General features: G+C 34.0%; 1 protein-coding gene across 1 annotated transcript in view; it reads left to right on the top strand.

The window, feature by feature from the left end:
* The first annotated feature begins 9,395 nt into the window (after positions 1-9,395).
* Positions 9,396-15,302, top strand: part of LOC106461395 (cGMP-dependent protein kinase, isozyme 2 forms cD4/T1/T3A/T3B-like) — a 75,335-nt gene continuing 69,428 nt past the window's right edge. Inside the window, exon 1 of the mRNA XM_013921213.2 lies at positions 9,396-10,150. Coding sequence (XP_013776667.1) covers positions 9,861-10,150 — 290 coding nt within the window. The 5' untranslated portion in view covers positions 9,396-9,860. The remainder of the gene's footprint in view (positions 10,151-15,302) is intronic.

The following is a 15,302-nucleotide window of genomic DNA, read 5'->3' as shown; positions in this document are numbered from 1 at the left end:
AGGGACGGCTAGCGCAGATAGCCCTCGTGTAGCTTTGCGCGAAATTCCAAAACAAACAAACAAGACTTATACAAATTCTATGAGCTGGGATTCTATCTCTGGAATATGTTTATTAGGATTGATCATTGACTTAGGTAATCTAAGGATTGTAGGATACTATAACAGGAACTTGGTCTGATATAAAAATAAGGTATTTCTAATTTTCTCTCTCTCTTGGTTGGTTGTGCCTTTATCCGTGTAGATATACATCCTTCTCTTCACTTCAATAGTTAGTTAGTTTGTATACTAAAATTTAAAGTTGACCAGTTGAGCAAAGACGTGGTCATTTTATTTGAGTAAATGAAGCTTTTGTTTTACTTGTTATACTTGTGTTGAAAATTATTCTTTATAACATTTCTGGAATCCAAAATTTGTAGATACTTGAAACTACCTGATGTATGTCAGTTTATCTGCCTACCACAATAAACTCACAAACTTAGCACCATAACCAAAGGATTAATTTATCTGTAGATTTTATTTTCAAAATGATTTTTTTTGTGCTTGATTATCTGATACTTCACAATTTGAAAAGTGTGCTTTCTCTGACTATAAGGAACTTATATTGGAAAAGTAGAATCTGTGGTTAAGGTGGTTAAGAATGAGGCAAGTCTAGAAAAAGCACTATTTTTCACCAAAAGCTTTTGCTAGCAATGGTGATAGATTTGTCTGTGTCCTTGCTCCATTCTTTGACCAAGAGGTTGATAGGCAGTTAGAGAGAAAAAGGCTGCAGTTACACAACCTCCATAGCACCTGAAGTTTCTCGATACAGAGACATGAACTCAGTAAATTAATCATAGAGTTTGCTAATAATGTGTTTGTGTGACCAGATGGTCAATTGAATTAGACAATAATCACAGGTCATCTCATTGATATAAGTGATGTGGAACTGATAAAATAATGTTATACCCACTGCCAGGTTTTATGTATATGTGGGCTAAGGATTCTTCTACAGTAGGTGTCGGTGATATGTTGGAAATAAAGTCGAACAATAAATGGACAGCACACAATCCACTTGTTTTAAAATATATGTAACAGGCAGTGCCCTTAGGGCTAGTTGTTGGAGCTTCGACTTTACTACCAATTACACCAAGTTTATTTAATTGAAGAAGGCAGTGGTGAGTGGAGCTCACAAGTCACTAACTCGAGGAGATTTATGGTTAGACTAAAGAAACTGATTCTTAGATTGATATTGAACAAAATACATCAATTTTATTTGAGTTCTTACAACGACATACACTTTTTGATAACAACAGTTAACCCTTTATTAATCCGTTAGTTCTTAACAATCCAACTTTCAAGTTCATCAGTATTGACCAATACAGCTCACATATAAAATATTCCACTCTATTACAATTATTAACTTTTCATATGATTACTTTAATATCTTATCAAAGTTGAGGAGGTGTATCGCTGTAAGTTAGATACCTTCATCATTGTGGTGGTCAAGAACTGGAGAACTATTCGTCCTGGAGAACTGTCGTTAGCTCTGGGAGAACTTGCTAGCCACTGGAGAACTGCTGTTTTGGACTGAAGAACTTATTTTCAGCTCCAGACATGAGTTGTTATACGATATTTTCTCTGTATTCTTACGAGTTTCCAAGTAGTATTCTTAACTACCTGCAAGTAGTTCTGACACTTCATTGGTTAATTTCTGAAACTCATCTGGCGTTTCCAAAGCAAAAACCAAAACTCTCAATTAATTGATTACTGTGTTGGTAAGTGCTTGGGCTGCCTTATCACTATTCCAGATTTTAGATGATATTATAAACTTTTTAGTAGCCTTTACTGTACTACTAGATCGGCGTCAGTAACTTATCACTGTCAAACTCGTGACTAGCGGTTTTCTCAGCGTCTTTACTGGGGGTGCTAGGCGTTAGTTCAATTTTTTATAACTCTTTAACTCCTGATTCTCAAAACTAACTAACTAACTGACTATGCTTTGCCTAGTTCTTGACCCAATTTCGTAATACAGGCGTCCTTACTTACATCATTTCTTCATGTACGTGAATCACACCTAAAAACCTAAATTTCTTTAGTTTCTTTCTTAAACTCTCTCAAACACACACACACACAAATGCTGAAGCAACTGTGACAATTATTTGAACATATCCGATTGATTCAGTATATTCAAAACAAGTCAAACTACGCACAAAAATTCGCTAACTATATGACAGTTGTACCTCAAACTCTAAATAATCATCTTTTCTTGTCAAAAGTCTACTTAGGCTGATCCAAATTCAATTACTTTAGAATCCAATTGACAAGACGATATATTTTTCTGTACTCTTACCACAATAATATCAGTGAACAATTCACTTACGCTACCCCGTGATTTACCACAGTTGTATCCGAAACTTCAAATAATTGTCTCATTTTCGTCAAAGTCCACACAGATGGGTTCAATTACTTTAGAACACCCTTTGACAAGACAAATTACTCTCCTTATCTCTAGTAATCTGATAAACTTACTTTAATATATCGCCCGTTATGGCTAATCACTGACATGCTAGCTAACTTCATGTTTTATTTCGCTAACTAATTTTCTGACTGACCTGCACTTACTTTTTCTCTACATTACCGAACTTTCTTAACTTGCACTCAGGAGCCACCTATATATAAGTTTTGTTCACTGAGGCCTGGAATTTTCGACAAATTATGGAAGTGATGATTCAACAATGCTTAGTTAAGGTAACGAGAAAAATACTGAAGATTCGAGTAACGTGGCGTCAACAATATTAGTAAAGCCTAGAAAACAATGTAATTGTAAACACAACATACAATTGGTACAGAGTTACGCAACCAAATTTGTCATAACTATCACCTTTAAAATAATTACTTTTAACTTTCTTGTTATGAAAAGTAAATTAAATATTAAATCCCCAAAAAAACGAAATAATAACATTTACACTAAACAGTCTTGTATATCCACCATCCAAACTTTCTTCAAGCACAGGGCTGTTGCCAGTGCTACAACTGAGATGTTGAATGATGGGATAATAGAGTGCTTGATCATCTTTAATGGTAATCACCAGAAAGAGAGAAGGAAAGTCAAGGTTCTTTGTGAAACACAAATGGTTGGAATCTAATGATGCACATCAGTATACTTTTCTCTACTACATATAGTTGAATGTCTATAGTTATTGGAAAGTGCACAGTGGTTTAACATACTAGATATAGCAAATTGAACTGGATCCAAGGGTTATTAAATATACCATACCATTTCGTCTGTGTAATGCACCTGCCACTTTTGAGAAGATAGTGGATTTTACACTAATAGGGCAGCAGTGAGAGAGAGGTATTCCTTCTTTATGAAATATACACTAGTCTTTGATTGCATGTTTCAATCTAACGTTCTCTCTATGCTGCAGTCATGCATGGCCACGCAACAGTCTGGAAGGTTTTGTGTGTCAAATATTCACTCACAAATCAGTCACTTGGTAATAGTTTTTTTCAAGAAGACATGGGAATACAATTTGAATAATAACATATCGCAACATAATACAGGAGTGCAGGAGCCAAAAGCTGCTCAACTAATCTTGGACAAATAGGTTGTGCTCAAAGGAGTTTATAGTCCATTCAGTATGAAGAAAAATTAGAGAGAACATTGTTTCAGTCTGCAGCTCACAGCCTTAGAATTTAATTCCAGTGCCTTGAGGATATAGGCTTGAAATTTGAATGAGAAACGTGTACATTCATTGGCCTGAGAGATAAGTTTCATGGTCACATTGTGGGCACGAGCAGATCCAACAAAGACTGTAGTGGTCAAGGGTTGATATTAAACAAGAAGGCTGCAGCTTTCTAAAATTTGTATTGTATTATCAGAAGTTTGTAGCCAATTTCTTTGAGGTAGCTGCACCACTTTCTGCATTGAATGGTGCTGATGCATGTTTTATATGACTACAGAGATTTGAAGATGCTTTCCAGTCCTTGGAGTATTCTTTTATCAAATAACTAGTACTAGCTTATCTCCAATAAGACTGTACATTCATCGTGGATATATATGTCAGTGATAATGGAATTTGGGTGATTTTGTCCCAATTACAGGATGTATAGAGTACATAATCACTCCATACTAGTAATATGCAGATTGCTCCTGTACACTGATGCTGCATAATAATAAAGGAACAGCTTTCATTTGCAATATTTGTCACATACTGCTACCACTACTTGTATAGTTAACCATTCAAATGAACCGTGTGTCACTGAAATTGCTGATGAACTAAAAATACAAAAACTATCATTGTGCATTAGATAATAGCGCTAAAAGAGTACAGCTTCGTTGTATAACACCACCCAGGTAATAAAATAATGGAAAGGGTAGCAGATTATTCACTAACCAATGAGATCATGTCTGTTTGTCGAATCGTGAGATACTTGACACCATGCAATGCCAATAGCCATTGAAGTAACAGTGATGATGAAACAAATGAGAAGTGGCAACTCTGTGTTTGGATGAATACCACAAATGACCAGTCAGGAACTATGGAAGGATCAATTAACTTAGTTCCAGGCATAGCTTGGCAACTATTTCCATTTAGATAAAACACAAGTGTCAAAATCTGGCAAATGTAACATTAAAGGGTATATATATATTTGACACAATTACAGTCAGTTACAAGTGCAGAATGGTGTGCTCTACTATTATTATGAACTTCAGATATATGATAGCCAAACTGTGATATATCTAGTGATCATAAGAGCTCTAAGGGGGAGATTTTTAGAATTTGTATAATGCAAGAACTGAAGAGCACCAGAGTGCATGAACTGTTGCAGAGGTGCAGAAAGTTTCCCCAGATACATTTAGATGAAGGCATTCAGTGATTGAGCAATTATTGTACCACCTACACTGCCCAGGGGTAAACAGCCATATTAGAGAAAATTTTCCTCTGGAGAGAGTCACCCTTAGTAAAGCTAGACCTCTGGTCACATTTGAGAACACTAATACTTTAATTATTTGTTAGTTGTTACTGATAACCCATTGACTGTCAGTCTTATTGTAGATGTGTTAGCTTAATGGACATCATTCTTTGCATCACTTGAAGAGATCCACAAGAATTAAGGAGCTTAAATAGCCAACAGCAGTAGCCAGTTGTTTTTCACTTTTACTAGGCGTTGGGTATGGTAAAACATGTATTTCACCAAATCATTTTCAGTATGGTGGTTTGGCTGAAATGGTAATGAATATCTACCATATATCATGATGGAGTGTTAATCTCCAAAACTCCTGATTTTCAAATGATTAGAATAGTTCCCAGTGGATCTAATGTATAGTCTTCTGTTTATTGCAGCTGTGCTGATGTGGCACATTGTCCACAGAAAAATCAGGAATGAATGCATTCTGGAATAATCAATGCACATTAATTTGTGCATCAGCAATTGGAAAAATTGACCATGCATCAAAGGATTATTATTACAATATAGCAGTAAAAGAACCAAACTCAACATTGTTTACTGGATTTGTTTATAATATACGCCTGCATTGTGTAAGCAATTCTGTTCTGACTAAACTAGTACATATTTTGTGTCAATAACTCAGTAGGATGAATTACTAGTTGCAGCATTCTTATAACGTGTTTCAGTGCATTCAAAGTGTTGACAAGTTGAAGCTCTACATCACTCACTAGATTATTTTACAGTTAGAACATTTTAGAATTAAATGTCAATAATTGAAAGGACATAGCAACTCTTACATTCAAACTTATTAAGCAAGGTCTTATGTTGAGACATTGAACTAATGCCTTATCATAATAGTATAATCTATATAGTTGTGATGTTGCCTTGGCCAAATGGTTATGGCAGTCGACTCGCAAGTAGCAATCTGTGGATCACGGGTCCAAATCCCCATCACCGAACTTGCTCGCCATTTCAGCCGTGGGGGCGTTATTATGTGAGGTCATTTCCACTATTCGTTGGTAAAAGAGTAGCCCAATCTATTACTGCTAATTTAGGGATTGCTAGTGCAGATAGTTCTCGAGTAGCTTTGCGCGAAATTTAAAACAAATAAGCTGATATGTAGCATAATTTCTGTATAACTATGTAAGACTGCAACTAATTGTTTGATAAGTCTGTACCAGTTTTCCTGAAGTGCTATAAGGAGGCTGTGCTCTAACACAGTATGATAAATTAACTTATATAGTGTAAATTATGTAAAATGTACACCATTTTGCAATATTTTAGTTTATCATTATGCAAGAGGTTTATCTAGAATCCTAGATGGCAGGATTGATGGGACAGACATGGCGCATTGCGCTGATTGCTGTGCTATTACAGAATTTTTTTATATTAACTATCCTGTGAGCCTACTTATTTGTATTGTATGTATAAGCATGTATTTAGCAAGCGTACAAACGAAATGTGATTTGGATGGATGATTATATTACGAAATGATATTTATATTTATTTCTGTTTGAGCTTACTTTTATTTTGTGATATCATTCGAGCTGGAGTAATCTAGTGTTTTAGGTGACTTCTAAGGCTTTACACGTGCTTCAGCATTCATTTAGAGTACCAATAATGCTGATATTTGATAGCGTGGATGCTATTATAGATGTTGAATGGTAATGCCATGTATTGTAAATACTCTTCATTTAAGTGTGATGTTAGGATAAATATGTGTGTACATGAGTGTCTACATATTGTTACGTATCTGCTTGTTTGTTAATTTCCGGTAGAATTTCTTTCCGAGGAACTTCAGTGATACAAGTCCTTTCTTGATTAAACCAGTTTATTATTTCTCGATACAACTTTTAGTACACTTCTCGTCACCTTAAACTTAACAACTTTTATAATACACATTATAAACCACAGCGATTCACAATCTGGATAACTTCGCTCGAAACTTACCGTGACTAATGTTCGCTTTATCATACATTCATTTATTTTCCCAGGCTTTCTCTGCCAGGTTTATATACTAAAGAAGAGGGCGTCTCGAACAAACTCGGGCTTACCCGATAATTCATGATCATTCGAGAAATTCATCATGTGTTACCACGTCACGTGACTTCCGCGGTTGTAACAATATTTTATGTTGCATATGTGGACTATTTGGTGTCTATTTATCTATGTAGACAAGTGTGATGCATAAAAAAGCATAACCTTAAGTCAAGTTAACAATATAGTTTGTAATAATGAAATATGGTATTAGAGAAAGAAACATGGTGTGTTTTGTATTTTCTTAATGCAGATTTTGGCTTGGCTTCTAATTATATATTTGTAAGTATGTGAGTTTTCACTGGAAGAAAGAAAAAGTGAAAACATGGCGGACCAATGTGGTATACATATCCACTGATGGCCAGCAGATAACTTTTAAAATGTCTGTAAGATCCGAATGCTAGAATTTTTGTGCAGAGAATAAAATGAACATGGAAGCAAACGAAACAAAATCGAAAAAGTATGACACAGCTTTATTCACACTTATATAAAAAACATATTTCATTAGTTGTCCCATAGCTACTTGGATCGAGGTCAAAAGCAAGATGACTTCCACGTCACATCTACATAGGACAAAAGAAATTCTTATTTACACCCCAAATTCCGACAAAACCATTCAAAGTGTGATATACCAGAAGCCAATGATGCATACATTACTGTCTATTCCAAGTAAACTTTACAGAGAGAAATGCCCTAACTCATACCAAATTGTACAAGTATCTGTGTCACTACTCGAGATGGGCTCACCTTTTGCCATTGGTGACAGACACAGGGCCAAGGTGATGTAAGTCTCTAGTTATTAGCGTACGAATTCTCCACTTGAATGAAAAAGTTATTACATGTTTACGACCATTCGAAATTCAGTTAACATGAATGTCATAACTGCATGCAGAACATGTGCATGAAAATATAGAAAATTATGTCAATGTACATAACTAAAGATATATTTTAAATTAGCTACAGAAGAGTGGCTTCATAGCTGTTCCAGTTATGACATTAATTGCGTTCGCTGTTGTTGGTGAAAGTTTGTTTGTTTTTGAATTTCGCGCAAAGCTACACGAGGGTCATCTGCGCTAGCCGTCCCTAATTTTGCAGTGTAAGACTAGAGGAAAGGCAGCCAACTCTTGGGCTACTTTTTTACCAACGAATAGTGCGATTGACCGTCACATTATAACGCCCCCACGGCTGAAAGGGCGAGCATGTTTGGTGGGACGGGGATTCGAACTCGCGACCCACAGATTGCGAGTCGAGTACCCTAACCACCTGGCCATGCTGGGTCTGTTGGTGAAGGAATAACTTGCAGTTGAGGCAACAGGGATATTAATAGATTATGTGAGTTAGTTTTTAAGAGAGTTAAAGCATGAATACTTGTTCTTTCGAAATGAAAGAAAATATAATTTACTTTTTGTTTTCAAGTAGTTCTGTTTTTAAATATGTTTGATTTGTACAATCGAACTATTTTCAAAATTTACAGATATTACCGAAAATTCCTCATTTTATTATTTCTAAAATCAAATAGTAATTATACATGAACTTTGTGTTAGCTTAACTTAGTTGAGTGTTATAACTTTTATGTTGGTTATATGAATATAACTCTAGATTTGTATATGTGAAATAATTTTACTTATTTATTCAGATTGTATAAAAAAGCAAGTTATGAACGGACAAGTTATGCAACTTTCAAGACTAGATGCCTTGTAAAGTAGTTATCTTAATTTCAGTTACTAGTTTAAAATGTTGGTTTGTTTATATAGCAATGTAAGAATTGAAAACATAAAGTCAACTCAACCTGTGAGAGGTCAAAAGATCAGCAAGTATTTCAATGATACAATCAATCAGGCCACTGCCCAAAAGTGTTGTCTTAACAGGAATTAACTGGGCTTTGCTTCTACAACAACTATAAAATTATGAGAAAACTCACATACATGCGAGATCATTTTACTCATTAATCATAAAACTATTACTCGGGGTAAATGCAGTTAGGGGCCTAGCTGAGGTAGCTGTAAGAGCATTGTTCTATAGAAACTACATAGATCGCACATTCACTAGTGCATGGAAAAAAATGTCATTACTTTAAAAGAGCAAATGCTGGCCAATGAACATAGTGTAACATGACATTTATGTTACGTACTGTCCAGGCAATCTTTTTAATTCTAAATTAACTGAAAGACTAATTATCTCAGTGTCATCTATTGTGTAAAAAAAATAAATAAATTATACCGTTCTTATTGGACTCACTTGTGCCTCGAGAAGTTGAAGATCTGAAAAATAATATTCATCAATCTAGTAGCTAGTGTAAGCCGTATGACTGGGAATTTCTTTCAACCAATCAAGTTAGAGTGATTTCTTATTTATCACAACAGATTGTGATAAAATATTAAAACCAACAGAGGGCGCTTGTGTCAGACATGAATAAGATAGAAAAAAGCAACCTGTGTCCTGAGACGCTAACCACTGTTCTGATTCAAGTGATGATATAAGTAGATAAGAAATGAAGTAGTAAGTAACTTGAACGATTTATATTGTCAACAAATTTAAAATATTTTTTATGCACCTAAGGTTAAGACGTCAAATGTAAAAATTCGTGAAAGACTGTAAACGATTTGCTGCTTTAATTTTCAACACGTGTATCCTGTTCGAGACTTGGCTGGCTCATGGTTGAACCTCGACTGAGTTTGACTGAAGCCTGAAGGGCAAAGAACGTTAGGTATAAAGAACAGCGGCGTTAGCGTAATTTTTGATAAATGCTGACGTTAACACCTGTTTTGCTAAACAATCAAAGTAGATGGCATATACTGTAGATTGATTTCAGTTTTAGAATTAACTGTCAATTTCGCTTCAATCGTAATTGAAAAAAAGGCTAAGGCTAAGTTGTGCTTTTGCAAGAAGTAATGGGTACCCTAGAACTAGAAGTCGAAACTAATGAAACTGTGAAGAAATATGAAGAGACAATTAGACAGCTCCAAATATCGTTGGCAGAGAAAGAAGAAGTAATTCAGACACTAAGGAGTCAGTTGGACAAATTTCAGTCTGTTTTCACGCCAGCTTATAATCATTATACGCGTAGCGGCAACAGACGAAGAAAGCAGAGAGCTCAAGGTATTTCAGCGGAACCACATTCCCTACAGTCAATTCAAGAGTTGATAGCTACTAGGTTCCCGGAACATCCTAAGTCAGACAAGTAAGTCCATCATTACTTTTTTTTCTGTTACCCTACCTTGCACGTTAATATACACATAGCCATAAATGTGTACGTTTGTTCTGTACCCCCAACTGGATTTTGAAAGCATGATATACATTAAGGAATTTAACTTTTATGTCTAACAAGTCACCTACAGTAGAAGCAAAAGCGCCCCCCCCTTTTTTTTTACACAAATATAATGTAAATTAAATTATTATTTAAGTAGAGCTATGTACAGTGGAAGAAACGCGACCAGGCTTTCCACCAAGTGGCCCAGCCGTAAGTCTGAAAGCTTATAACGCTAAAAGTAAAAAAAAATCAACAAAAACAAGGGGGATTTTAATCCCCGTGATGGACACAGCCAGATAGCCAATTGTGTAGTTTTATGCTTAACAAACAAACAAACGAATAGGCTTAACGTACAGAGTTATCTGGGGTGATATCTATTTTGCCAATTATAAAATTTATGTACTGTATCATTCGTTTCGATGTGTATTTTAGTTTTGATTAAGTTGAAATAAAACTTAATATAAGTGAAAGTTGATAACATTAATAACTGGCACGAGTCTTTAGGTCTATTGTTGAATACGTTGCATTAAATGTATAATATTAATATAACTATTACAACATATGAAAGCTAGTATTCAGACCCAAGCTCTAATGGAATTTATCGAATCGTGTTTGTAACATTGTGAGCCTTCGTCAGTGATAGATTTTAAGCAATGTTAGTGTCATTCAGTACGAAGTCTGAAAAATGTATCAGCTTAGCACACTATTCGGTATTTACTTTTCGTGGAATGAATCTTCTGAAATGCCCTTGTTTAGAAATTCACTGATTATAATTTTAAAGTTTTAATTTTTTTATCCAAAAAAAAAACATTTTAACATGTTACAATTTCCTTTGCAAAAGATTGTTCACGTGATTCTTGACAAAATGTTTGATCAGGCGTTGACAGTAACGTTTATATCTAATAAACAGTGGCTGCAAGTTCAAATTCCAGTTATCAGGTGTATTCATTTCAGTTATTGTTAATTTAGATTTTAAACTGATACTTTGTGTATTGTTCATTCTTGTGGATAAAGACACGACACCACTGGTATGTACATGTCAGTGCACCAGTACAGTGTATATATAACGTTTCATTGTATGGTGTAATCTTAAACTGTATGAATTGTATTGAATTAGTAATAAATGCACTTTTTAAGCTTTTAACAATTGCGATCTAATACTTTTTTAAAGTTTGATTAGTGGTTTAATTTCACAACTTAATATAATTTTTCTCCCAGTTTAAAAAAATGGTTGAGCAGAAGACTATACTTTACAATGGAAAATTACAACTTAGATATTTTCGTCTTATCAACACCTTGATTACTTAATTCGAATGTTCCACTTTACTTTCAACATTTTAAGTCCGGACAATAACTAGAATTCCAAAGTAAACATCCATGATCGCTTCTTCGTGTTCCTAACCGAAGTGAAACGAAATTGTTTTATTGTATACACAATCTATGTTCCTGTTTTCATACCTATAAAACATTATTCTGTTAATCTGGGGTGTGAATCTGAGTCATGGTCCATTAAAAGTTTTGGTGGAAGAATTTTTTCTTTCTGTTGGATGTGACAATAAACTTTACAGTGTAATACTATCCTGCCTGAAAACAAACGTTTAAAACGGACATGAAGTTACCAGAAGTAGATAGTTTCAGCAAATACAACAGTGATAATATCTGGAAATTTTGTTAACATCTTTATATATACTGAGCGAAATTTGCATGATGTAGAAACTAAGTTATCACAACATTAAGTTTCTATGTGGTGGTTGACTATGTATGAGAGAAGCAACATTTAGAAAATAGTAAAGAGGGCGCCACACTAGATACATTGTCGTTATATATAACACACAAAAACTATTTTTATTATCCGTGTGGAAAGGGGCTCAATTTCAGTATGCAACTTTCCATACATTTTGAACTACTTAAAATATTCCAGTCAAATTTTCAAAAAAAAAAGAAAAATCTATGTGTATTTGAATAAAACGTTATTCTGTTAAGAACGTTTTTGAAATCTTATAACTTGTGGGTTTTTTGAGGTAGAGCTTTGATATCAGGTTATCTAGTGGTATTCCGATACATGTATCTGAATTAATGGCTCATTAATTTCTCACCAAGGATGTTCGCGATTATTATGTTTTAAATGCACTAACTAAATTAAATTATTGCAATACACCACAAACAAATAACAGACATTTATAAAAATACAAAGTAAATAAATTATCATCAAATCTGAGTGAGTGAAAACATCGGTGCAGTAAACAAGAGATGAACAATAAAATTAAGTTCGCGAGGTTGCTCATATATATAAACACACACACACACACACACACACACACACACACACATACATACATACATACATATATGTATATGTTTGTTTATATAGATACACATTCTATGGGGCAGTTTAAGCTGGTTTCGTGTTCTTGTACTCCGCATCGTTCTCCCTCGTGTTTAGCTTTGTTAATATGAATTTATTTAACGTATACGCTACTGGCTACTATTCTATACAATCTCACGTGACTGAGTTACAAGGTTATCCACTAACCAAGGCCAGTCCCTGATAAAAAAAAAACCAGTAACAGAAGCCTGAAATTCAAAGAAAGGACAAATTTTGTATGGTAGATCAAACGCTAATAACTTGCAAAATAGTTGGTGAAAAGTTTCATTTGGTGAATGAATTTTCAATGAATTCGGTTGGAAAAAATTTATTTTGTCAAAGAAAAGCAAGGCAGTGTAATTGTGTTTTACTTTCATCCCTTAGAGTGAAACAGATAATTTAGTTCTTATTCTAGTAGGCATAAAACGATAAACGTGCATAGAACTTGCACGGTGTAATTTATGTCAGTTTGAAATCTAGTGATATTACATCTCTGTTAGTAATGTTAATATTTCTGAGGCAGTAATAAATGTGTTACTGAGATATCGGTTTTTATTTTCATTTTTTTTAAGTTATGAAAAAACCACGTAAATATATTTACATTGCATATCTTCATGAAATAGATTGAAAAAAAGGAGAACTATTTTGACAGATAAACGAATTTTCGAAATTAACTTATAATTATTTTTTAAGCTGTTGTTTAAATGCACAAATAACACTTTTAATTAAAAGCTAAATATAGTACCTTAAATTCTTACTTATTGATGGCTTAAAGTAGCGTATATTTGTCTATATAAACCATAAAATATTATTGAGAGAAAAAGTTTATCGGTCTTTATGTGAATTCTTATATTTCAAAAATATGTGCGTCCAGGGATATATTTCTTAACCATTTGACATATTTTCTCCTTTCGTTGTGATTAATTTAAGCTTGTTTTATGCATGCACAGTTCGTTGGGGTTTGTATAAACGAAAACAATCACAGAATTGGCGATTTGTCACGAGTATCGACGTGGAATCTTTAGTGTAGCATACCGAAAACATTATTGACTTTTGTATCGGAGAACCAGTTTTTATTGAAACCTTTAACTCCAAATATGTGTGCATATCTAAGTTGTAAATATAATAAAACCAAGATTAAATATTTGAACCTTTAATAAGTATAATCTATAACAGTGAATATCAGGAGTGGGGAAACATATATAACATAACCTATGGACATCGACGGATCTATTTGATCATTCAAGACTGTCTTTACACAATCACCCTTTGGAAAAGTAAAATTTAAACCCCCCACTTTCCTATTCAGAAAATCATCGATTCCCTTTTTAAACTTCTGGAAAGTACTAGCAACTCGTTCCGTAAGTTAATCACCCTCTTAGAAAAATAAACCTCTGGCACGACACGGAGAATGACAGGATGGGTGTTTTCACACTGTCAATTACAAGCATGCGCGAAGACACAACGTATAAACATAAAATAAATGTCAAAAACCAATGAAGTCGTTAGTTTTATATTTTTTACTACATTGTTTTGTGGTGCTGATAACTTTAGTTTACTTGTATACGTTGTTGTTATTTTCATATTTTGTATGCTTATTACTACTGTGTGTCTATATATATATACATACACACACACACACACACACACACACACACTTGTGTGGGTGTTTTTTTTTGGTTGTGTGTATGGGGAGTCTGTTTTTAACCTTTGCCTTGAGCCCACAGTTGTCTTAATAATCTGGACTTGCGTGCTGTGATCCTTTATGAAAATAGATTTACGCGATTTTTCTTATTAGTATCGGTGGAACTTGAAAGCATAAAGCTATGGTTAGGGCTATTCGGTAGAGTTCGCAGAAAATACCCTGTACAAAGACATTTCACGTGTTGCACTTGCACCTTTATATGACTCATCTTGGTAACATAATAATTGAAAATACGTTTGCTAGATAACAAACTTTATTGTATTTTATAGATAAGAACTACAGTTACCATTCGGTAATTTTTTTTTTCAGAATTTGAGGTTTCCAAAAGTGGTCACTAACGTACGAGAACTTATGATATGTGCTGTCAAGCACGTTGGCATTCATACATGTGTATGCAATATCTTACATCAGCCTGCTTTTGTAGTGCTAACAGATTGATATGACATCCTGTTACATTAATTGTTGAAACTGATTTGAAGCATATTTATAGAAACATTGATGACATGTAGGTCAAAGTTCATGTAGAAGAGCTAAAAATATTCATGACTGTACAACTTAATGTTTAGATGTTAACACATGACATGGAGAATGAAAAGGTGTTTATTTTCACACTGTCAATTACAAGCATGCGCAAAAACAAGCAATTTCATTACGCTTGTCTGGTGTTATTGTCTCCGGCTAAGAATGAAAATATAATCTTGATAAAAATTAAAAGTATAAACTTCACTCTTGCTTAATGTTAAGAAGTGCGAACAGGAAAACATAAACGTATTTTGCTTGCGTCACAATAACTTGACATTTTGTTATTACATTTTCCAATGGTGGTTTGATTTCCTTGAATTCAGCATGTTTGAAGTAAAAATGAAAAATATTCATATTGTGTTGACTTTGTATTTTTTGTATTATAGACTCAATTAGTTTTCATTTTGCAAAATAAAAGAGCAAATAAAAAACAACAAAAAAAAACATTTCAGTATTTTAATGTTTAATTGAAAATTTGTTTGCTTGTTTTT

Source organism: Limulus polyphemus, unplaced genomic scaffold (assembly GCF_000517525.1).
Source record: "Limulus polyphemus unplaced genomic scaffold, Limulus_polyphemus-2.1.2 Scaffold950, whole genome shotgun sequence".
Taxonomy (NCBI): Eukaryota; Metazoa; Arthropoda; class Merostomata; order Xiphosura; family Limulidae; genus Limulus; species Limulus polyphemus.
This window is presented reverse-complemented; position numbering and strand designations above follow the sequence as displayed.